This window comes from Mauremys mutica, chromosome 3 (assembly GCF_020497125.1).
Source record: "Mauremys mutica isolate MM-2020 ecotype Southern chromosome 3, ASM2049712v1, whole genome shotgun sequence".
Lineage (NCBI taxonomy): Eukaryota > Metazoa > Chordata > Testudines > Geoemydidae > Mauremys > Mauremys mutica.
The window spans coordinates 109546968-109572898 of record NC_059074.1 but is presented as its reverse complement, the minus strand read 5'-3'; the positions used below and the strand labels follow the sequence as shown (position 1 = coordinate 109572898).

General features: G+C 42.7%; 1 protein-coding gene across 3 annotated transcripts in view; it reads right to left on the bottom strand.

Annotated features, from left to right (window-relative positions):
* The window catches only part of UTRN (utrophin), a 577733-nt gene that overhangs the window by 47110 nt on the left and 504692 nt on the right, over positions 1-25931 (bottom strand). For all 3 annotated transcript variants that reach the window (XM_045009515.1, XM_045009516.1, XM_045009517.1), the window contains 2 exons: positions 24848-25014; positions 19076-19187 (listed from right to left, as the gene is read on the bottom strand). In XM_045009515.1, the coding sequence (XP_044865450.1) occupies positions 19076-19187; positions 24848-25014 (279 nt within the window). The remainder of the gene's footprint in view (positions 1-19075; positions 19188-24847; positions 25015-25931) is intronic.

The window sequence follows — 25931 nt, the reverse complement described above, 5'->3', positions numbered from 1 at the left end:
CTTAAAAAAAACCGCAGGAAGGGAGTTGTATTTTTTTTAAACGTACACTTAAAATGAATAGATCTGTTCCCATCTATTCTAGCTATAACATCTTCAGCATGCTTCTAATTGCAGTACCAAAACTCAAAACCAACCTAACAAAAAAAGACGATTTCCTTCCAAAAGCAGGTGTTCATTGAAGATCACAATGGAATCCATTGGTTTACATACAAAAGTACTCTTTCCAAATGGTTCTAGGTGTTTTCTCCTCACTACATCTTATAAAATTACATGAAACACCATATGATATGTTTCAGAGTAGCAGCTGTGCTGAACTTGAATTAATATGCAAACTAGATACCATTAACTTCAGCTTGAATAGAGACTGGGAATGGCTGAGTCATTACACAGATTGAATCTATTTCCCCATGTTAAGTATCCTCACACCTCTTGTCAACTGTTTAAAATGGGCCATCTTGATTATCACTACAAAAGTTTTTTTTCTCCTGCTGATAATTGCTCATCTTAATTAATTAGCCTCTTAGAGTTGATGTGGCTACTTCCACCTTTTCATGGTGTGTTTGTGTATCTATATCTATCTATCTATATCTCCTTACTATATGTTCCATTCTATGCATTGGAAGAAGTGGGCTGTAGCCCACAAAAGCTTATGCTCAAATAAATTTGTTAGTCTCTAAGGTGCCACAAGTACTCCTGTTTCATATGATATGGTGACGCTGAACTACAGAAAATTCTATTTTGGGAGCAGCTCAGCTACATAAAGTGTTGTTAAAGCTAGGTAGAAATCCATAGTGAAAGCAGAGCTATTAACATTTTTCAGAGTTGTAAATTTTTTTCCCCATTAACTATTATAACCACCTCAGATTTAATAAGCCAAGCCTTTCCTGCCTTTTATTTCCTATTGTGAAAATAGATCTCGCTCATCCCACATGTTTAAGTATTTAATGTAAATACACCTGAGTATTTCATTATATCTTTTTATGCAAACTGAACTGCCTTCAGTAACAGTAAATGATTAAGTGTATGTGATTACTGTCTGTTGGAAACGGTTTCTTAAATCTGGTTGAGAAGCATTTGAAGAGCAGTGTAGAATACAATGAGCAACAAGGTAAAAAAGCTAGAATGGAATTCACGGGTCCTTTAAGCTCCAGAAGATATAACCAGATGGGCTCCCAGGGAACAGCCTCACAAGATCAGTCCCAGAAAACATCTATTAGACGCTCAGATGATCAAAAAAATGAACATGGAGCCCAATGGGTTTGCCTACTTTCATGCAAAATAACCTGAACAGATGGAACTCTGACACAAGGCCAATAAACTAAACTTCTAATTCTTGCAAACTATAAAAACAAATGCCTTTTAATCTGCCAAAATGTTTCTCTGGGTTACAGTTTACGTGGTATGACAGCCTGACCTAACTGCTTAAAAGGACCAATTTGATTAAGGAAGGAGAAACAGAACACACTAAGCGCTGATATATTAATATTGAGAGAATATTTTATCTATGTTAAATGTGTATAAATCAGAGCTTACAAGAATGAAAGGAGAAAGGAATGCACTCAAACAAATCATCATGTAATTAATTACATGTCAAGTGCTAGTCATGGGTGTGCATGTAGCTGGTGTTGCAAGGTATTCTAGGGTTGCCAACTTTCCATTTGCAGAAAACTGAACACTCTTGCCCTGCCCAGTGTTTTCCCCAGGCATTGAGATTGAGGGGCGGGGGGAAATCAGGGCCGATGAGGGGGAGACCATGAGGCTGAAGGTGGGCTGAATGGCACCATAGTAAAAACTGAAAACTGTTTCATGACCATTTTATTAGATTTAACTCATGTTTTGAAATAATCACACAATCATCACACAAAATAACCCCAAACATCACTCTGAAGACTATAATGTTGAAGCGATGGAAACAGCTACAAGCATGGTTGAGAGCTCTTTTTGTTTACACTATCACCAAATTCAATCATCACTGGCATTTGTGGTCTGTTATCATCCAATTCTGAAGCCATTTTCAACCCCCCCCCCCTTTTTTTTTTAATAAAGGCACAACTTTATGAAGAATACCCAGGTGACAGGAAAAGTCTTTCAGCTACAAGTTATTTACATTAAAGTAGTACCCAAGACTCCAAACACTTGACTGTGCTAAGTGTCGTACAGAGTAAAAGATTGTAATCAGAGACTGTATTGTAATGCATGTGCACATGAAACAAAGTTTTATATTAGTTAGGATGGCCTTATTATTACTCACAAATGGTAAAGCTATTATTGAATTATGCAGGCAACCCTAAACAAGTGCCAGGAAAGCTTTTGCAACACACCAGACCATCAATTATTCTCCAACAATTCATACATTCTACAGGAAATGTTTTAGTGAGTTTTAAATCACTCTGCCTGTAAAGTCAGGATGACTCTGTATCATGAGTCCAACTGTACTGTACGAAGAAAATTCATAAGTACTAGAAAAGTTATCTAAAATAGATTTTACATATACATGGGTGTTGTAGTTTTAAGGTGAGACAACTCTGGATCTTAAATGGCTATAAGCTACCTTTTGGAAAGCTGGGAAACTCTCCAATCCAATGATACAAAATGTGTCAGTTACTTGCCCTGAAAATTCATAATACGTTGGAGATTAAGACCCTGATTTAGCAAAGCACTTAAGTATGTGCTTAACTTTAAGGATCTGTTTAAATCCATCCTTATCCAGCAAAACACTTAGGCACATGTTTAAATTAAGTAATTTTTGATGGGTTAGTAGGTAGAGTATAAATGATGTTTCCAAAGGTGCATCACAAATGAACTTATTGTATGGCTATCACTAACAAGTAAGTGGAGTTTGCATGCCACTGCAGAAGCACTGTGAAGATTCCTCTCCTGGAGATGATGGTTTTGGAATTCTAAAGCTACAGGATTTCTTCGCCTGTCCCACAGTAAGAGTACAAATCCAAGAGTTCATTACATCTTGTACCTTTGGAAAAATAATATTTAAAAGAACAGATCACACAAAAATGGATCTTTCTGCAATTTCAAGAGTAATCATCTGATTTTAGAATTTAGCAAACTGGAGGGAAAATGGCTGCCAAATGTCAGTACAACAATTATACAAGCAGTGCTAGAGACAGGAAGCAATATTCATTTTGATACAACTGTTTGGATTCAGACTATTCTGATCAGCTGTCCAATCTTCTAAGGGCATGGATTAATCTCTGAACTCTACAGCTGAAAATAATGTTCTGCATTTGAAATAGCCAGATTCATCTTCTTTCAGCACACTTGTTATTTTCCTTCTTCTTCATAGAACAAAGTAATTCAGATAAAAACAAAGTGATAAGTTTCAGAGTAGCAGCCATGTTAGTCTGTATCCACAAAAAGAACAGGAGTACTTTATGGCACCTTAGAGACTAACAAATTTATTTCAGCATAAGCTTTCGTGGGCTACAGCTCACTTCTTCGGATGCATCGAATGGAACATGATAAGTGATAAGCTTGAAGGGGGTGAAGGCATCGTAAAGTGGCACTTCCCTGTGCCAATTTGTTGCTTACAAAATACTCAAACATGCTGCTTAAATGCTCAAGAAAGCAACTGCCTTCTCAAAGTGTCAGCAATAATTACGTTTTTGGGGTGTTGCAACTATGCCTCTTAAGAACCCTGCTATAGGGCAAGTAAGCTTTATTGTGTTTGAAGCATATTTTTCCCTGAGGTCAAACCATCGGTCGGACAAATAATTTCTGACATCTTGCCTATCATGTTATGAGTTTCTTCAGGGAAATACATATTGGTCAGCTTCCTTCCAAGGTAAGGTGTCAAGAATAATTATAACAACAAAGGAGCAATCCTCAGGGAAATTTGCATTTCAGATTTGAAACATTACCACAAGAAATTCTAGAAAGGAGACAACCCTTCCTATTTCTTGCATCACTTTTGACAGCTCAGCTTACCATGAAGAAGCTAACCAGCGATAGAAGTTGTAACTCATATATTGTAGAGAGAGTAATGAAAGAGTAAAGAAATTAGTAGTGTCCTAACAGGAGCAGGATGGCAGGAGGTACCATGAGCTGAAGGAAAGAACAAAAGGATCTCAATAATAATAAGAGACCCCAAGCATTATCCATTAATCTGCCTCAACAATAATGTCCATCTTGCTTTAGAGAGACACGGTGGGTGAGGTAATATCTTTTTTTTGCATCAGCTTTTGTTGCTGAGAGAGACAAGCTTTCAAGCTTACACAGAGTTCTTCTTCAGGTCTGGGAAATGTACTCAGAGTGTCACAGCTAAATACAAGGTGGAACAGATTGTATAGCATAAGTAGTTAACATGTATTTCAAGGGACCATTCAAGGTGAAGTGGCCCATTAATACCTCTCCAGTGATAGGGTGAGTGGGGGTAAAGAGGTGTTTAAAAAAAAATAAAAGGCTTGGTGGTTTAAGTGGGTTATAGATTGTTGTAATAAGCTATACATCCAGAGTATCTATTCAGTCCATGATTTTTAATATCTAACAAAATTATGAATTTAAGCTCCCAGGCTTGTCTTTTGAAATACACCAAGAAATCTGTTATCTACAGTCAGGCACTTGGGTACCACAGAATATACTCCATGGAGAAAGTCCTGGATATACATCATAACACACTTAAAACTGGCTTCATCAAACAAGGACACTCCATCAGAGAAGTAGATCGCATCATGGAACAGGCCACTCAAATATCCCAAGAAAACTTGCTTCAATACAGAAATAAACCCCCCTCCAACCACACACCCCTAGTTGTCACCTACCATTCCACCTGAACCTATACAGGTATTATAAAATAATTACAACCCATACTTGATGGGGACCGCACCCCTTCTTCTGGCCTTCAAATAACCCCCAACCTCGCCAAGCTCATCATCAAAAGGAAGCTCCCCCCAGACCAGAACCCACCAATTCAAAGTGGCACCAGACCCTGCCAGAACAGATGCAAAAGTGGTAGACATATCTTCACAGCTACAATGTCCAACACACCTTTCAAGATTCATGGGTCCTACACATGCCTATCACAACTTGTGGTGTACCTCATCCCATGCACTAAATGCCCCCAACAACGATGGGGGTGAAACAAGACACTCATTATGGTCTCAAATGAACTCACACAGAAAAATGATAAAAGACAAAAACACCACACCATGGGTGGGTGAACACTTTTCACAAAGTGATCACTCCATTTCTGGTCTTTCCATACTCGTCCTCAAAGGAAACCTGCATACTGCCTTCAAAAGACGAGCTTAAATTCATAACTTTCTTAGACACTAAAAATCATGGAGTGAATAGACACACTGGATGTATAGCTTATTACAACAACCTATAACCCACTTAAACCACCAAGCCCTTTTTTTTTTAAACCTCTTTTCCCCCTTCACCCTATGACTGTAGAGGTATTAATGGGCCACTTCATCTAGAATGGTCCCTTGAAATGTGTGTTAACTACTTATGCTAAACAATCTGTTCTACCTTGTATTCAGCTGTGACACATTGAGTACATTTCCCAAACCTGAAGATGAGCTCTGTATAAGCTCAAAAACATCTCTGTCTCACCACCAAAAGTTGGTCCAATGAAAGATATTACCCTCAGCCATCTTGTCTTACTAAGGGGAGTACTTTTCAAACATTGCTGTGGTTGAGTTTCATATACAGACTATATAGCACCTTTATCATACTGCACAGCAGATAAAGCTGCTTGAGAGTTTTCTAGACGCACATGATGGTTGTTCACTCGAAAGCAGCAACAGCTTTGCAGATTTATTTTTGGATACTTAACACTTAATACAGTATATCCTACCTCTTAGAACCAAGGTAGGAACACAAAGAGACACAGAAGCAAAAGCAACCTCTGTAGAGCAGTAAAAACACATATGACTTTTGAGAGAGGTCTGTGGCCCTAACTCCACAAACCCTTAAGCATGTATTTAAGTGCTTTCCTGAAATCGGGCTTATGTTCTGAACTGTGGAAAAGGCCTTGAAAAATGTTACCTGTCTCAGCAAAATTATTTAAGTATGAATCATTATATTAAGTAGTATTTCTGCTTGCACATTTTGAGACTGTGACAATCACATGTCCATCCCACCTCCTGGGCCTGTACAACTTCCTCCTCCTCTCCGTTCTCCCAACTCTCTTTCCTCACTGCACCTTCCCTACTCCAGCAACCTCCTTTTTCTCATTCTCTCTTTTCATCCCATCATCCCCACCAAAATTACACAGGATGAATTTGTATATAAACTTTCACCCTGACCTCTTGTTTATATGCTGTACCTCTTTTCCCTATTTTTTTTTAATGTTTGGGCTTTTTAGACAGTAAGTTCTTTGGGGTGGGAGTGAAAACTGTCTTTCTACATGTTTGCATAGCATGTAGCACAACATGATCCTGATCCCAATTGGGACCATGAGGCAGCAGTGTAAACACTGTGACAATTACTTCTAATGTGAATACCACAAATATTTGTTTGTCACATATCAAATTCTTTGTTTCATGCTAAAACTTTAAGATGTCAGGCAGGAATTTTTCACAGCCCGTATTTAGAGAACTGCATATACATAGCTAAGTCCCTTGCCTCCCCAAGATATATTTGACTAGCACAGCAGGAAAGGAAATCTTATTACATGGATCAGTGGTCCCATCTGGTATGGCAAACAATGTGTTTTGTTCTTACATTTGAATTTTCCACATATTTCAAATATTAACAAATACAAAGGTTACCATGTTAGAAGCTGAAAAGGGGGAACTGGAGAACCTCTCCACTCCAGGTGTTGGTGCGTCCCTGCACCTGTGCTCGGAGATTTTGACAACAGTACTCGTAGCAGTCGTGCATGCGCAGAGCCTGCCCCATATGCTGAGTGTGCTTTAATAGTAAGTGTGCGTGACCGGTCTCCTCATTCTCTCTCTACAACAGAGGCTACCCCAACTCCGAAGTAGAGGGGAGGAGAATGGGTAGTGGAACACCCACGGGGACACTCATCTCGAAGAACATCAATTACTTCACAGGTGAGTAACCACCTCTTCTAGAGTGAGAGATGTCCTTGTGGGTGATCCACTCCAGGAGACTTAAAAGCAGTGCATCTCAAGGAGCTAGGGACTTTGGATCTGGTAGGAATGTGGTAGATAATACAGCTCTGCCCAATCGTGTATCAGTGAGAGCGCCTTGAGTAAGGGCAGAAGGCTTAACAAATGTGTGTTCAGAGGTCCAAGTGGCCGCTTTACAGATGTCGGCCAGGGGAACTCGGCATAGAAAAGCCACAGAGGTAGCTACAGATCTAGTGGAGTGAGTCCGGATGCAGGCTGGAGGAACTGTCTCCTTTAATTGATAGCATAGACGGATACAAGCAGAGATCCAGTTGGAAAGTCTCTGGGTGGAAACAGGCATCTCCTTGAATCGTTCTGCAATGGAGACAGAGTCTGGAAGAGGTTCTAAAGGGTCTGGTTCTATCCAAATAAAAGGGCAAAGCCCGGCGTACAGCCAGTGTATGCATTGTGGATTCAAAGGACTTTGCATGCGGTTTAGGAAAGAAGGTTGGTAGGTGTACAGGGACTTTGGATCTGGTAGGAATGTGGTAGATAATACAGATGGTTCATTGATGTGGAATGACGAATGTACCTTTGGAAGAAATTTGGGGTGTAGTTGAAGGGTAAACTTGTCCTTAAAAAATATTGTGTAGGGTGGGTCCGCCATGAGATCCGCTATTTCTCCTGCACGTCTGGCAGAGGTGATTGCCACTAAGAAAGCTGTTTTCATAGAGAGGTGTAAGAGGGGAGGGAGCAAGTGGCTAGGGGCTCAAAAGGTCGTTGTGTTAAATGGGCTAATACTAAGTGAAGGTCTCATGGAGAAGTAGGAGGTTTAATGTCCGGGTATAAGGATTGGAGCCCTTTTAGAAAGTGCTTGGTGATTGGATGAGCAAAAACAGAAGTACCGTCGAGGATGTGAAAAGTTGTAATAGCAGCTAAGTGGACTTTGATGGCTGGATTGCTTAAGGTCTACTAGGTAATCAAGGATGGCCAGAAGAGGTGCGGAAATGGGAAGAATTTGGTTGTTTGAGCACCAATGTGTGAATCGTTTCCACTTTTGGAGATATGTGGTGCAAGTAGATTGTGTTCTACTATGTAAGAGTACTCTTTGAACCTGTTCAGAGCATGCTAGTTCTCTTTGTGAGAAACATGGAGCAACCAAACTTTGAGGTGAAGCATGGATAGATTGGGGTGAAGAAATCAGTTGTGTTGCTGTGATAGGAGGTTCGGCGTGAGAGGCAACAAAATCGGTGGACGAATTGACATTCTGGTGAGGAACGGATACCATGGTTGTCTGGGCCACGATGGGACAATCAAAATTACCGTGGCACAATCTGTTTGTATCTTTGTCAGAATTCTGTGGAAAACCGGTATCGGGGGGAAAGCATACATTAAGTGTTGAGCCCATAAGATCAGGAACGCATCTCCTAGGGAATGTTTGCCCAACCCCACTCTGTAGCAAAATTCAGGACATTTCTTGATCTTCGTAATTGTGAAGAGGTCCAGGGTGGGGGGAAGGATAGCTCAGTGGTTTGAGCATTGGCCCACTAAACCCAAGGTTGTGAGTTCAATCCTTGAAGGCGGCCGCTTAGGGAACTGGGGTAAAAATCTGTCTGGTCCTGCTTTGAGCAGGGGGTTGACTAGATGACCTCCTGAGGACCCTTCCAACCCTACAATTCTATGATAAAAATGAGGAATATGTTGTGTATGATCATGTTGTTTATCTCCCATTCGTGATCCCAGTGAAAACATCTTCTTAGTTCATCCGCGGCGGGATTCAGGGCCCTGGGAAGATAGGCGGCTGATATCTGGATGTTGTTCATGAGGCACCAATTCCAGAGCTTCATGGCTTCTGTGCAAAGCAAGTGAGATCGAGCCCCTCCCTGTCTGTTGATATAGAACATGCATGCAATGTTGTCTGTCATTATCCGAACACGTTGGTTCCGAATGAATGGGAGGAAGTACGGCAGGTGTTGTGTATGGCTCGCAGTTCTAGGACGTTTTATGTGTAGGGAGGCTTCGGTGGCAGACCATAGCCCTTGGGCTTTGTGGTCGGACATGTGCGCTCCCCATCCCATGAGGGATGCATCGGTAGTCATTATGAGTGATGGAGCATCCTGGAGAAAAGGGACTCCTGAGCAGAGATTGGAGGGAACTGTCCACCATCGGAGGGAGTCTGACTCTGAAGGGTATGGATAGAGGCTTGTTTAGAGCATGTATGTTCTGTCTGTAAACCGTGGCCAACCAAGTTTGGAAGCACCTCATGTATAGGCATGCATTTTGACCACAAAAGTACACAAGATCATGTGGCCTAATAGTTGCAGGCAGTCTCATGCAGTGGCCTGTGGACTGTTGCAAAGTTTTGTAGCCAGAAGTTTTATGGTGTTGAAATGATCAAACGAGAGAGATGCTATTCATGTTTGGGAATCGAAGTGTGCTCCTATGAACTCCAGTAATTGGTTAGGAGATAAAGTGGATTTGTTTTTGTTTTTGTTTATTTGTAGGCCAACGGAAAGGAAGCAAGCGACGGTAAACTGTGTGGATTGAAGAGCTTCATCGAGCATTGAGGCTTTGAGAAGACAATGATCAAGGGAAGGAAATATTATAACCCCCTGTTTCCTGAGGTGGGCAGTGACCACCGCTAGGAGTTTGGAGAAAACTCATGGGGTGGTAGATAGGCTGAAGGGCAACACTTTGTTTTGAAAAAGTGTCAAACCGAGGGTAAAATGAAGAAAACTTCTCTGGGCTGGGTAAATAGTCACATGAAAATAGGCATCCTGTAGGTCGAGGGCTGAAAACCAATCGCCCTGCTCCAGTGCTGGGATTATGGTGGTGAGGGTAACCATTCTGAACTTTTGCTTTTTGATAAATTTATTTAGCCACCTGAAGTTGAGGATCAGTCACTATCCCCTGGTTTTCTTTTCTGTTAAGAAGTAATGGGAATAGAAACCTTGCACTCTGTGTTGTTCGGGCATGACTTCCACTGCTCCCAATTGAAGGAGACGATGTACTTCTTGGAGTAGCGGTTGCTCATGAGAGGGGTCCCTGAAGAGGGATGTGGAGGGTGGGTGGGAGGGAGGCAGGGAGAGGAAAGGGATAGAATAGCCAACTGTGACAACCTCTAAAGCCCCCTTGTTGCTGGTAATATTTCACCATTGATGGGAAAATGTGCATAGGCGGTGACCAAAAATAGGGGGAAGCAGTGTAAGCGCTGAGGTGGGAATATTGCAAGGGTCGGCAACCTTTCAGAAGTGCTGTGCCGAGTCTTCGTTTATTCACTCTAATTTAAGGTTTCGCGTGCCGGTAATACATTTTAACATTTTTAGAAGGTCTCTTTCTATAAGTCTATAATATATAACTAAACTATTGTTGTATGTAAAATAAATAAGGTTTTTAAAATGTTTTAGAAGCTTCATTTAAAATTAAATTAAAATGCAGAGTCCTCCGGACTGGTGACCAGGACCCGGGCAGTGTGAGTGCCACTGATAATCAGCTCGAGTGCCATCTTCGGCACACGTGCCATAGGTTGCCTACCCCTGGAATATTGTTTTCTGTACCCTCAACCAAGGCTTCAAATTTGTTTATTGGTTGGAGGAGGTTGAGACACTGCCAAGGAGTTGGAATGGCGGCATGGGTATCTGGGTCTCTGGCATTGCTGTTGTTGCTGTTTCTTCTGAGATCTCTGGAATTGCAGGGTGTATGTGGGGTAGTGTGGTCACTGGTAAGGCTGGTATCTAAATTGTCGCCTTCTGGTCATAGGGTTTGAATTCCCAGAGACCAGAGAGTTGCCCTGGAGTCTTTCATGGAGTAGAGTACATCATTCGTAGTGGAGGCGAATAGTTTCTCACCGTCAAAGGGGAGATCCTCAATGGTACTCTGGACCTCCTGGGGAAAGGAAGAGGATGAGAGCCATGAACCTTGGGTGTATCACAACTGCTGTGGCAGTGGACTGTGTCACAGTATTGGCCGCATCAAGGGCGGCTTGAAGAGCGGTGTGGGAGATGATTTGTCCCTCGGAAACTATGGCTGTAAATTGTTGTTTCTATTTTTCTGGAATGTGATCAATAAAGTCCATGAATTTATTGTAATTTTTGTGGTCATATTTTGCTAGAACGGCTGTATAATTAGCAATGTGAAATTGCAATGTGTAAGAAGCGTATACCTTACATCTGAGCAGATCTAATCGCTTACTGTCCTTGTTGGAAGGGATGTAGTGGGGAAACTGGTGTTTGTTCTTTTGGTTGACTGCGTCTACTACCAGCGAGTTTGGCACTGGGTGAGTGAAAAGGAATTCTGAGCCCTTGGAAGGAATAAAGTACTTCCGGTCCACTCATTTACAGGTAGGCAGGCTTGTAGCCAGAGTTTGCCAGATGGCCTTGGCAGGTTCTAGAAGGGCTGCGTTGATAGGTAATGCAATTCTAGAAGAAGAGGACTGCAGGATGTCAGTTAGCTCATGCTGCTGTTCAGGGACTTCCATCAGGTTAATTTATAGCTCATTGGCAACTCTTTTAAAGAGGTCCTGAAATTTTGAGAAGTCGTTCGAAAACATCGGGGTAGGAGGAAGCACTGCTTCATCAGGCGGAACAACTGGTTCTACCGGGTTAGAGGCAGGCCATGATTACTCTTGCGATTGTGACAGGGCTGCCTGGTGTCTGGAGCCAGTAGCAGGGTCGTCAGCTGGTGGTACCGAGCAGGTCTCACACCTGGCTGCAGTGGTATAATGTGGTGGTCCTGAGCATAAGGAGCCCAATATTGCCACTGTGGCGGGAAGGGCATGGATGCCATCCAGGGGTTTATGCACCATGGGGCAGGACCCTCGGACTAGGTAGCTTTTCTATGATCTCTTGATTGGCGTCTGTGTATGGGAGATCTGCTAAGGTGAAAATTCTCCCTGCAGCCCAGATTCCTCATCACTGGAGGAAAGCTGTGCAGACCTTGCCTGTGTCCGGAGAGAAGTAGGTGTTAAGTAGGGGTGACTGCAAGATAGGTGACACCAGCAGGTCCCTTGACTGTGTGAATTGTGGTACTGCAGTGCCTCTGTGTGGCGAGGGCTGCACGAGAGGAATTTGTTGTGAAGGGGGTTCCTCTGCACCAGTGTCCTGAGCCTTCTGTCACTGCTGGCTAACTCAAAGGCTGACAGTGCTGGGACAGGGAGAGGAGTCTGTGGGGGGTTAGGCAGGCTAGTATGCATTGGCACAGCTTCCATTGCGGTGCTGAACAGTTCCGTGTGAGAGACAGGCAACTGAAAGCCTGAAGCCTCGGGACCGGAGGCTGGCGTGACCGCTACGAGTACTGCTGTAAAAACCTCCGAGCGAAGGCGCAGGGACACACCAACACTTGGAGTGGAGCACCCACAGGGACATCTCTTGAAGAAGAATGCAGAGCTCCTTGTCCTCATTACAGTGTAAGGTAAAAAAATCTTTCCTTGAAACTAGGCACACTTAACATAAGTTGGCTTATGTCAGACCTGGAACACAGTATAGAGAAAACCAAGAACTGAGGTATGTGAAAATACGATAGACCAAAATGAGACTGTAACCAACCACAGATTTTAAAACAAGATTGTTTTTTAGAGCAAAAATTAGAAATTCAGGAGAAGAAAATGCATATCCGAAATGTTCCAATTTTAGGGATCCCTGATGAAGAGGAAGCAACTTTTCTTACATTATGTATTTGCAAATTAATCCTGCAACTGCTAAGACTTAATGTTATGGATGGCTACGGGAAGGCATCTTAAACCAGATCCTCCAGGGCACTAAGATCCTGATTTCAGGGCATTGATTTCAATGAAAGTTAGATGCCTAAAATACCTTTGAGGATCTGGATTCCTGTTACTAGTATGGGGTGACCGCAAATAAAACAATGCAATGTTAGGATGAGCTTGACTATACCAAGACTTATGATTAAACATCTGAGTATGCCCAGCAAGAAGTAGAGCTGATGTCAACTGATCTAAGTACTGGTGTGACGGCTGTTACCTTGGCTGACATACTGAGCACAGAACAGGGGACTTCCAAGTTCCAGAGCTGAAAGCATGCTACAGCTTGAGATAATAAACCAAGACACTTTAGCTGGGGTTGTAACAGACTCAAGCCCTCAGAAGCCTGGGCACAGAGGGGGTACCTGTAACACACACAGCAGCACTTCATAAAAGTATCAGGCCAGATCTTGGGAAATGTGACTTCTGAGGTTTCATCAAATGTTTTACTGTGTTAGAAGTTATATCACACCAAAGGAGGAACAATTGTTTCCTTCAGTTCTTCTCAATTTTCAAATGCATCTTATAGGAAAATTCTGCCAATTTCAGCAAAAGTTGATTTTTTTCTAATTGCCATGGGGGCTCAGAGGAAAGCACTAAAATCAGGTGATGGTGCTTTCCCACATGATGGGCCCAGCGGCACTGCAAATTGCTTTTACATGGGAGGAGGAAGGAGAAAAAAGGTTTTGGCACAGATTATAGATAAATGTGAAAGATATGCTAATGCAAGGATGTTAATTATGAGCTGGGATATTTTACTCTTATGAAACTGACAAAGCTCAGACGAATTTGGGGACTATACAATTCCTTAGTGACTTCTATGTGAAACATAAAATGGCCATAGAGGCAGACTCCGTTGCAGAAAGTTGATGTAGTGTTGACCCAAGCCACATCGATATATGAAGAACCAATCAAAGAGTTGAAACGTAGGCTCAGATGTCAAGTGATTTGACAGAGAAAGAAAAGACTGAAACTAGATGTAAAAGAAAACAATGAGCAATTAAAATAAAAATGGAAGGTTAAAAGATGTTATTGATTAGATGAGGTCACATAAACCAAGAAGTTGGCTGAATATGCCAAAATGCAACTTCCCCCCCAAACTATGTCATAGAGCTAAAGCCAAGAGCATCTACATGAATGGAGAACAGCACAGAAATATCACATCTCTCTCTGTAGGTTCAGTGTCTGCAGCACAAACAGCTATATTTGCCAAAGTGAAGCAATTTGTTAGTGTCAGAGTTCTGGCCTGTAAATTGGATAGTACAGTAAAATCCAACGTTATCACAAGGAAAATATAAACATGATAGTTAAGGAAAGGGTACTGAAATATAAAGTAAACCTTGTTTCATATCTGGGATATAAAATACCAGCAGAAGGACAAGTTGTTATTATAACTTGTTTAGAGGTTAGTAAACAGACCTCATTTGTTGAGCACTGGAAAAGAAACCCACCCCCATATGGAATACCCTGGAGAATATTAATGGCAACAGTCACAGAATTAACAGATGCACGCATTCAACAGCAGAAAGGAAAGAAACAGGAGGTAAAATAAAGATTAAATAGTTTAAACATTTTGAAATATTTACATGTTAATATTTAATAAACATTTTTAAAATGCAGGGGTCATTACTGCAGTGCTGGCTTCAGTTTTCTGAGTTTAAATGTTGATTTTCTTTTAAAATGTTTTGAGGTTTTGTATGTAAAACATGCAGTTGTGAACACAAAATGCATAACTGCAGATGCAATTTCTGCTGGTTTACTTTGCAGTTCTGTGCACAGTTACTTATTTTGTATATGCAACACGTTTTTCTGATATATAATTTTCAAAATATAGGTCTCAGTCAGCCAATTAACTGCTAGGGAAGATGAGAGAGGAAAAATGAGAATGTAAAGAAAAAACTAATTACAGAATATGGAAAAAACTAGAAGTGACTTAACAACAAAAGTGTGATTAACATGAATATCAGCTTTCCTCAGAGTAGTTTCATTTATACAGCTGCAGTATCTGGCATGCTAATTTACCTGCCCAATCCTACCATTCAAGTTTACAAAATAAATGAACTGAAATGTAATGCAACTCATGGCTAGACCGGATTATAATGAACCACTAATGCTACTCAAGATCATTTGAATTCTGCTAATAGAGATGTGCAACGTGCAAGAGAATGTTATACTAATAAGCCCACCTACTGCAGTAATGGAAAACAACCAAATAATTTCTCTAATGCTTTCTCACTCTGAGGATTCTCCATAGGGTTCATGCACCACTATAGGAAATGAATGAAAGAAGGTCAGATTCAAACCTGAATTTTGTTCTTTGGGCTGTATATTCAAGGTATAGATGTTTGAACAGTTGTACTTAAGAGGCAAATCAAAACACTATATCCTTTATTTTTGGTTAGTTGAGAGTTCACACAGTTCACATATCATCCAAAAAAAAAAAAAAAGCAAACTTTAGAAAACAAAAACACCAAAAATGATACTACCATCCTCGTACCAGGAAAATAAGAGGTTACTCACCTTCTGAAAAAACTGATTCTTTTAGATGTATTTTCCCCTATGGGTACTCCCCTTCAGGTGTACATATGCCTCTTGAGCACATGATTGGAGACTTTCCATTAGCCGTGTCCATTTGGCCCACACATGCGCCCTATAACTCCTCATGCTGGACACCGAAATTGTATAGGGATGCATAGGTGAACTGCTCTCAGTTCCTTCTCCACCTGAACATCCCATAAAGAACTGTCGAAAGCACAGGGGAAGAAGGGCGGGTAATGGAGTACCCATCCAGGCACACACCTAAAAAAAATGCAGTTACTGCATGAGATGAGTAACCTCTTCTTTTCTGAGCAGTGTCCCTATGGGTGCTCCACTTCAGGTGGCTTCCGAGCAGTACCCGTGGGAGGAGGGAGCTTCATAATTGAGTCTAGAACTGAAGATAGGTGCTTGGTACTACGGTACGATCAGAACTGGAAGCATGGATCAATGCACAATGTTTAGAAAATGCATGTACTGATATCCATATAGCAGCCCTACATGTCTCAGACGCTGCCATGTTCTTGAGTAATGCTGCAAATGTTACTTGTGAACAAGTACAATGTGCTATTGCCCTTTGGGTGGATGAACACTGGCTGCATCATAACAAGTGGTAATACACCCAGATATCCATCTCAACAGTCTCTGAGCAGAGATTGTGACCCCTTTGGAGCTATCTGTGAAGGAAATAAAAAGTTTAGGTGAACTTTCAAAATTGTTTTGTTCTATCTAAGTACAAAGCAAATGCCCTTCTAACATCAAAGATATGAAAACAGGTCTCCTGAAGACAGTTATGTGGTTTTGGAAAAAACGCTGGTAGATGAATAGATTGGTTAAGAGGAAACTCTGATAGTCCCTTAGGTAAGAATTTAGGGTGCAGGTGTAAAGAGAGTTTGCTGTTGTAGAACAGTGTAAAGGGGATGGGATCTGCTATCAAGGCTCCAAACTCCCCGACCCAGGGGCGGCACCAGCACGCCAAGCTCGTGCTTGGGGCGGCAAGCCACGGCGGGGGGGCGCTCTGACGGTCACCATGAGGGGGGCAGGCAGGCTGCCTTCGGCAGCATGCCTGCGGAGGGTCCGCTGGTCCTGCGGCTTTGGCGGACCTCCCGCAGGCTGCCGCCGAATCCGCGGGACCGGGAACCTCCTGCAGGCAAGCCGCCGAAGGCAGCCTGCCTGCCATGCTTGTGGCGGCAAAATACCTAGAGCCACCCCTGCCCCGACCCTACAGGCTGATGTGATGGCTACTAAAAAGGCCATCTTAATAGATAAACAGAGCAGAGAGCAGGTTGCCATTGGTTCAAATGGAGCTCTCATTAGGTATTGAAATAGCAGGTTGGGGTCTCTAATCTGGGGGAAGAGAGTCCCCAAGCACTTAATAAACCAAGATGACATCGGGTGGGCAAATATGGAGAACCCTTTACTAGGGAATGAAAGGCTGATATTGTGGCCAAATGGACCTTAATTTAACAGACAACCTTATTTCTTTAGATCCAACAGGTAATCCAGGATGACAGAGTGGCACAGATTCAGGCAGACACCACCGATGGAAGAATCTTTTCATTTCTGCAGGAAAATAATACGGGTTGACTCATTTCCGTTGTTCAGACCAGTAGGATCCTAATCCTGTGAACCATGGAGGAACCATAACCTAAGGTGGAGAACTTTTAAGTGGGGGGAAGCACATGACCTGCATCCTGGGAGAGGAGATAACGAATGGTCAGAAGCTTGAACATCAGTTGAACGCATACATGAAGCAGGTAAGGGTACCTAGCATGTACCAAGGGTACCAGCCAGATTGGCACTATAAGGATAACTTTGCCCTTGTCCTGTCTGAACTTGTTTATCACCCTTAGCATTAGCGGTGTTGGGGGAAATGTATAAAACAGACCCTTCTTCCAAGGCAGGTGTTTCCCAAAGAGTGGTGTCCCAGACCTCTCTTGAGAACAACAGAGGGCACTTCTTGTTCCTAGAGGTGGTGAAGAGATCCACTTCTGGAAGTATCCCTCTCTGTGGAGAATTTGAGAGTCTAGCTTCCATTTATAGTCCTGCTGAGAATATCGGCTGTGGTGTTCCGACTACCTGAAATTTGGATCTGATGAGCTAACGCACTAGCTCCATAGTTTCGTGGATTGTTGATACAGAACATGCAGGATATATTGTCTGTCATGACCCAGACTGATTTCCATTGATGAGAGGTAGGAAATGAAAGCAGACGTTCCTGACTTTCCTGAGTTCTAACAGATTGATGTGGAAACTGTTTTCCTGAAGTATCCAACTGTCCTGAGTCATGAGGTCATTGAGGTGAGCTCCTCAACCCAACAGTGATGTGTTTGTTGTCATAGTTACTCATGGAACAGAGTGACAGAAAGAAATGCCTTCACAGACACTGAGTTAATCTTTCCACCAGTCTGGGGAGTTCCTCACTCGGAGAGGAAATGTCATAGGCCTGTTCATGGAGCCTCTGTCTGTAGAACAGGTTGTTCTAAGCCAACCCAAGAAACAGCAGTTGAAGGTGTATATACCTTGCCCCCACCAGGGATTGTAAAGTAGCTTTAGAGTCCTTTAGTGTGTACAAGGACCCATCAGTGGTCTCCAAGAAAAGCTTATGATCACTGAAGGGGCGGTGGTCCTCAACAGTGTTCTAGTCTTCTTTCAAAAACCTTGAGGGTTGGAGTCATGACACCTTGCACGTAACTACAGTGGTGGAGATGGACTTGGCAGCAGCATCCAAGGATGCTTGAAGAGTGGCTCTGGCCAATAACTGGCCCTCTGAAATGATGGACTGGATAACCCTAAACAAACTATTGTAGAAACTGTAAACAAAATAGCTAACGCATGCTCAAGGTGAACATGTTAAGGCTCTGTCTCATGCCGAGGTGGTTGAGAAGGGCAGCTCACCTGTGCATCACTATATAGCCTTGGCATTCAGCACAAAGGCACAGAGCACATGGGCTGAACAGACACTGCTAACAAAATCTCTGATCAAGGGCACAAGAGGCACATGCACACCTGAAGTGGAGCACCTATAGGGACACTATGCGAAGAATTACCAGTTACTTTAGTTAAGTTTCACAGAAAAAACCTCTTAGAAACAGTCTTAATTGAGAATACCATGACTACTTACATCAGCAAGAAGATGCACAGTTGTGGAAATTAATGGTTGTTAGCTACTGCAAGAGGACTTTTCACTTTGCTTTTTGGGGAGTCCTTACAAAAAATAAGCTATTTTGTTTTCATTTCTCAGCAATGATCTAATTAAAAAATCCAAATAAATATTATGAATTCAGGGGAACGGCTGGCATATTTCCAAACCAGATTTTGATAAAGTAGGCCAACTACTGAGCCTGGACAAATTTATCATGTACCTTGAAATTACTGAAGTTTATGATGTGTACACAAACGTTTATAATGCAGTAGTAGCAAAGTGTATCAATTTAATCTAACATCTCTTCCATGCAAATGCTGTATGTATATTTTAGGTTTCTTCAATACAGTACATTTGTTTTACAAAAGAAAAATCTATCTATATTAGAGCTATATATTGCCACGCCCTATCTGAGCGCCTTCCATGTAAAATCAATATCAAGACAAAGTCCCTAGTGGATTTCATGGAGAAATGCAGCAACACAAGCCACGGTAGAGTCTATACAAAAAAGAGGCAGCCTATTTAGGTGTTAAAGACTGTGAAAGAAAAACTAGACTAATGCAAAAATAATCTACTGGAAACAGTTAGTAAATCAGCACTCACAGGTATACAATACTCCACCATTGGGTAATTTAATTTATGGCCCTTAGCTGTACGGCCAGAAAAGAAACAGCTCTGGCAGACATCATAGTTGAAATGTTTCAGGCTCCGGTACCTGTGGAGACATTAAGCAGAGTGATTAAGTCGTTTACCTGAGCTTCCTAAATTTAAGTTCTATTGTTTGCTTGCTATTAAATCTCACAAGGTAAATTAGCTTTCTCTCTCTCTCTCTCTCTCTCTCTCTCTCGTTCTTAAAAAAGTGGAAAGGAAGTTCCTCTTTGAAATGGTGACAGCTCATTTGACTCGGATGCTCTGCAGCAACAGCAATGCAAGGGGGACACTGAGTTTGTGAAGCTAAGCTTAGAAACCACTGTTTGTCTGTCTTTATATATTAAATTGTGGGAGCATGGCTCATCTGCCTGATGTGGTTAAGGCACATCAGTTTCATAGCCAACAGCAGACCAAGGAGTGATGCTGCCAGCATCACATCCAACTGCCTTTGATTGCACTAACCTGATAGATCAGGTACCCGTTGTGCAGCTGGATTAACTGGAGGCGGTCTTTCCATGTGAGATCAAGCAAGGCTTGAATCCACGATCTTCAGGACTGTAGTCAAGTGCCTACCCCTGAACCACTGCATCTCTATAATAGTGCCTGCAGGATGTAGCCCCATGTCTGTGTATCTATGACACTTCAGAACAGAAAACCTTGCAGAGCATGAATTCAGATGCGGGGAGTAGGGGTTGGCTCGGGAGGTATAATGTGAAAAAGCAGAGTTTATAATTTTACCATTTAAATTCACTTTTAAAACTCTATATTTCTTTAGTAACAACACATTTTTACAAAAATATGCCCCAGCAATCCTTCTGTGAACATCCACAATTTACCACCTTCCTTTGCATAGTAGAGATCTTCACCTATGTAGCAGCATAGCATAGAAACAATAGTTAGTAGAGACAGAAAAACATAGCTGATGTGTAAACCGCACCACTCTATAATATAGGAAGACACCTCTGACCCACAATTTCTCCCCCCACTTTCTACTTACTTAGGGGGAATCATATTTGCTATTGATCTATACTAAAAGCAAACTGCAATGCCCCCCTCCACATGACACCAAGCCAGCTGCACTGCCCAGCAAATGTGGTGGTGAAACTAAGGGTGCACAGCATGCACTCACTCCTGCATGCCTAGACCTAAGATCCAGGTAGCCCACATAGGAGTGTAAGCGGGTTCTTACCCTTACACCTCTGTGCAGGTGTGCAGCCTGGCTCAGATCTAGCCCCAGTTAGAGAAAGCAAATAAAAACAACCCCCCTAAAATATGTTGCATGTTTCTAAACTGCACTTGCACATATGATCTGGTATGTCTTGATTTCAGCTATCAGAACCCAGCAGGGGCTGCTTATGAGTGAGCCAATTCAGGCTTGCTTTGTGTGGCTTTGGTCTAAAGAAGCCATGATGTTTTGTTGGAGGGATTTATCATTGTTTTCTTTTTTACTTCTATCTCAATTCTCAGAAGACTTCCAATTAGCCAGAAGTTAAGCCTGTAGCAGTAAAGGTTGCCTGATCTTTTGGCCCAGGTTCCAAGAAATTAAAGGGAGCAGTGGAGCTGGAATCTGCGCTGTTATGATTTTAGGGTAGTGACTTCCAGTAGCTACGCAGATTTAACTAAAAACATCAAGTTACTGTGTACCAACACATAAGAGAAAAACAGAATTATCCTCTAAGAAACAATGCAGTAGAAAGTAGAATGACAGACAGTAGTGCAGTGACACCTGGGTGCTGATGCTGATCAATGATAAAAAGGTGTTATAAACAAGCTGCCTTGAGTGGCTTCTGCAATAGCTCAGAGACCTAGATGGAATGGAGAATGAAATTTTCTAGTTTAAAAAAAAAATAGCTTAGCTAACTTTTCCTGGAGTTTGTTTATTTATTAATTAGAGTTTTATGAGTTTATGGTGGGGTTGCTTGTGGGGCAGGGCTCACCTTCTGGTTTACATCTTATGTTCCTGAAAGCTCATGCTTCAGGGCTTTAGCCAAACACCTACATGGGTCAGGAAGGGATTCTCCCCTTATATCCCATGTATTCTGGTGGGGAAAGGTTTTGCTCTCCTTGGCCAGGGCTCTGAGGAGGCACCAAGCATCCGCTCTCTCAGATGCTTGGCTAGCTGTTTCTTGCTCACATGCTCAAGGTCTCTCTGATCACCATATCAGAGTTTGAGAAGGAATTTTCCCCCAGGTCAGATTGGCAGGGACCTTGGGGATTTTTTTGTTTTTTGCCTTCTTCTGCAGTGTGAGTGTGCAGGGTCACTTGCCAAGATTATCTGGGTGCACTGCACTTAATCATTCCCCTGCCACTGCAAGGGGCTCAGGCATTGGGGCACCTCAGTCCCTCCTATTCTCTTCCAGTGGCACATTACAGCCTAGTCTCCTTTGGTCTGTAATACTTACATCTAATTTCAGTTGCTGGGTTTAGTGTGCAGGTGGTGTTGGTGGCCTGTGATATACAGGAGTCAGACTAGGTGATCTAGTGGTTCCTTCTGGCCTTAAACTCTATGACTCTGACTCTGCTCCCATGCGTTTGTCCAGGGCTTTGGGGGGGGGGAAGGGCCTCTTGCCCCTCTCTAAGGGAATCTGAGCTACCTCCCTTCATATGAGGTGTGATATGGGGCCTTGCTTTGCACCGCTGGGGGTGTCTGGAACACCTAACACAATGACTGCCCCTGGATGTATGCAAATAATGCCCACTGGCTACAACCAGATTCAAGTGAACAGAGGGAAGGCAGCATTAGGCAGCCTTTGCTTTTTTATTATTAGCATTAGAATGGACTCCTATAGTGAGTGTGAAGGGGTTGTAAAAGAAGGTGAATGGCTCCTACATTTCAGCAACTGTCAAGTTGGCAGAACAAAGGTATGTGTGGCAATGGGGCATACTGGGGCACTGCTGAAAGGGGGTGAGTGGCATTTCCTGGTTTTCAGACATTTGGATTTTGCTCAACTCAATGTTCACCAAGTGACCTTAACACTGCATTAATGTAGTTTTTTTAGCCTTTGCACAGTATATACCTTTGTTACAACTAACAGCTCAGACAGACTAAAAGGCACTTGCCCTCAGCAAGACCAATGAGGTTCAACAAATTCATTTAGGGTTAATAGGCCAAGCCAGGGATTTTTTCAGAAAGTCATCAACAGGGAATTTTAAAAGAACACCTCCTTATGCACCCTGGCCACAAAATTTAAAAGCCTCTATTCTGATTTTTTCCAAACTTCTGAAGGGAAAAAATAAAGGTATGCTGGGAGGAGATGTGATGTGAAATTTATGAGGAATTGGTTTCTATTTTGGGAAAGTTGTGGGGTGGTGTTGAAAACTGGGCTCATAAAGGGAATTTCAAACTTCAGCTATTGAGCCACTACCTCATTTCAATCATTTTGATCTCAGAGTAGTACAAGTATACTCATAGTATATATATATCTATAGTATAGTATAGTCATAGGAAGCTGTGTGATGCGAAAACCAAACAGGGAAGATCTCGGAACTAGTCCGAGATTTCGGAATACGCTCTCATTGGCGGCGCGATTGCACTGGATAGTGCACAAGCGAGGAGAGACAGCTGCATCCCTCTTGCACAAAGTCCTTAGTTCGAATTAACGCTGATAAATTCGAATTAAAGTCCTAGTGTAGACCAGGGCATAGTCTAACTTTTCCTAAAGCTGGACAGTTCTAAAACATGTCAGATAGATTTAAATCTGCAACTGAGTGATTGCTTTAGTCACCTTACAGAGATTTTAATCCTCCTAGTTTTGGCAATATTAAATGTGATGAATAAGAATGTGTGTGTATAATTTATAGATTTGCTTTTAAGGTACACTGATGCAGCTGTTTATATGATTTATGCAGGGCCCCACATAAAATATGGCCAGTTAGATCACTCTTTGCCATGATGTTATATAAACCTCTGGCTGTGTTGCATAAATTGCAGAAAAATAGCTATTCTCCTACCATCTTCCTGCTCTCAGCTTGTCTGTCTGTCTTTTCCTCTGTTTTGTTTCTGTGTTTTTCCCATAGAGGGAGTTGAGTAAGATTCCTGCATTTGGGCCCTTTATTGTTGCCCTTAAAAGGATAGAGGGAGGGGCAAAAAGAGGAGATTCTTTATAGTTCAAATGAGCACAAGAATCACCTGTCCCACCAGACCCACTCTCGGAATGGGCTGAATTGTCTGAAGGGGACATGAGGGAGAGTTCTAAGAGGCAGAACCTGTCTTCTTTAGCTCTTAAATGTCACAGGTTACCTTCATGCGCACAGCAAGGTGAAGAGGAAGTGATAAGGAGATTCTAAACTTTGCTCTGCTCTAGTATGCTTTTATATGGGATCTGCATATATGTATTCATTAATTAGTTGTAACAGAGGTTTCAAGTGTGGTCACCAGCCTATCCAGATCATATTATTTTTGGGACTAAGTTGGAGAATGTTCACTGTCTTTTTCTTTTAAAATTTCCCAGGCTTCTTTTGTACAGACATGGGAAGAGAGACCCAAGTTAGATTGTGTTTAGTACTTTTGGAGAGAGATTGTACAGAAGACTCATCATAGCAATGTATTAATGCTAGAGCCAAAACGAAGAGATTGCAGCTTTAGGGTATTTTAATATTGGCTAGTGTCCATTACTTTGGCATGATTAGCTGGAGAGCATAATACCAGACTCAGTGTAAAGTATAAACATGAATAAATATATATATATATAAACTTTCCTGCTGCTCAGTTCTATTTCTGATGTCTACAGAGCACATAAGCTTATTTATACTTCATTCACTGCCTATTTGCCTCCACTGATGCAAAGACACCTCTGTGATAGCATTTCTGGTACACCGGTCAATCACAGAGTCCTTTAGAGCCTATCAGCACCATTTCCAGGAGGCAGAAAAATAAACTAATTCTGGGGACACAGCAATGAAATCCAGATTCTGAGCAGCCTGAGGAGAGCAAGAGGAACTCAATAGTCAGAAGGGAGGGCAGTGGCAAGACAAAGAAGGGCAAGTAAATTGGCGGGAAGATATAATCTGTTATATTATTAAGAAAAAACCCATAACTAGGGCCCTACCAAATTCATGGTCCATTATGGTAAATTTCACAGCCATAGGATTTGAAAATTGATAAATTTCACATTTTCAGATGTTTAAATAAGAAATTTCACGGTGTTGTAAACGTGGGGGTCCCAACCCTAAAGGAGATGGGGGGAAGGGGTGTCACAAACCTGTTGTAGGGGGGTCATGAGATTGCCACCCTCACTTCTGTGCTACCTTCAGAGCTGGACAGAGTGGGGATGAGGGGATGCAGAGCTATCGGTAGCCGGGAGAGATACCTAAGAGCAGCCCTGCAGGGAAAGAGCAAGTCCTGTCCTGCCCCAGCCCTGTCCAGACTAGCAGCTAGGAGCCCCTTTCCTGGGCCACTCCCAGCAGCACAGGGAAGATTGGATCCAGCTCCAAACACCTCCTCCAGCTTCAGGAAACTCTGGGGCTGCTGCCCAGTCCAGAGTGTCCTGCAGCAGGTGGAGGCACCCGGAGGTAGGTCTAGTCTCCCCCACCCTCCCGAGCGGCTGTGCAGGGGGATGTCCCTCTCCAGCCCAGCCGGAGCTAGGGGCCCCCTTTGCTGGGGTGCTCCTAGGAACAAGGGGACATCTGATTTCATGGGGATGGGCTTATTTCAAGGTCCTTTCACGGCCACGAAATTGGTAGGGCTCTGTCCATAAAACTCTGTACCAATTCCACTCTTCTTACCTAAAGCCAACAATTGGACATTCCTTGCAGATGTTGCACTTGGCCTGGTGTTTTGCTGTTTCTGCAGCTGCCACTCGGTGCAGAACTGGTAGCCATACCATAGACTGCGGCTCCAAACGCATCCAGTCTATAAACTGCTTTACGCTAATTTCCGGCTTATTGTGATTCTGGTGAAGGAAAACCAAAACATAACAATAAAAACTTAAACACAAGATTTTTTTTCCCAATCACTCTATTTTAAAACCCAAAATCAACCTAGTTGTAGGCACTGCACAAAAAATCCAACAATATAATTATAAATATGAGATGTAAGCCACAGCCTTCCTTAAATAACAAGCAAAGGCGAACTAATAAGGTGAGCCTGTAAAAAAGGAGGAAGAAAGCCGAGAAGGTAATAAATTCGGAGCTAACAGTAATCCATACTAAAAATTATCTTTGGGTATGTCTACACTACAAAATTAAGTCGATTTAATAGAAGTCGATTTTTTAGAAATCGATTTGATACAGTCGATTGTGTGTCCCCCCACTAAGCGCATTAAGTTGGCGGTGTGCGTCCACAGTACTGAGGCTAGCATCGACTTTCAGAGCGTTGCACTGTGGGTAGCTATCCCACAGTTCCCACAGTCTCAGCTGCCTGTTGGAATTCTGGGTTGAGCTCCCAATGCCTGATGGGGCAAAAACATTGTCGTGGATGGTGCTGGGTACATGTTGTCAGGTCCCCCCTCCCTCCCTCTGTGAAAGCAATGGCAAAAAATCATTTATCGCCTTTTTTCCTGGGTTACCCATGCAGACAACATACCACGGCAAGCATGGAGCCCACTCAGCTCACTGTCACCGTATGTCTCCTGGGGGATGCTGGTAGACGCGGTACTGCAGTGCTACACAGCTGTATTCCCTTGCCATGCCTTGCAGACGGCGCAATACAACTGCTAACCGTCGTCATCGTCCCGTGGGTGCTCCTGGCCGACCTCGGTTAGGTTGGCCGGGGGTGCCTGGGCAGACATGGGTGCTTCTGGCCGGCCTTGGTGAGGTCGGTCGGGGGCGCCTGGACAAAAATGGGAATGACTCCAGGTCATTCTCTTCT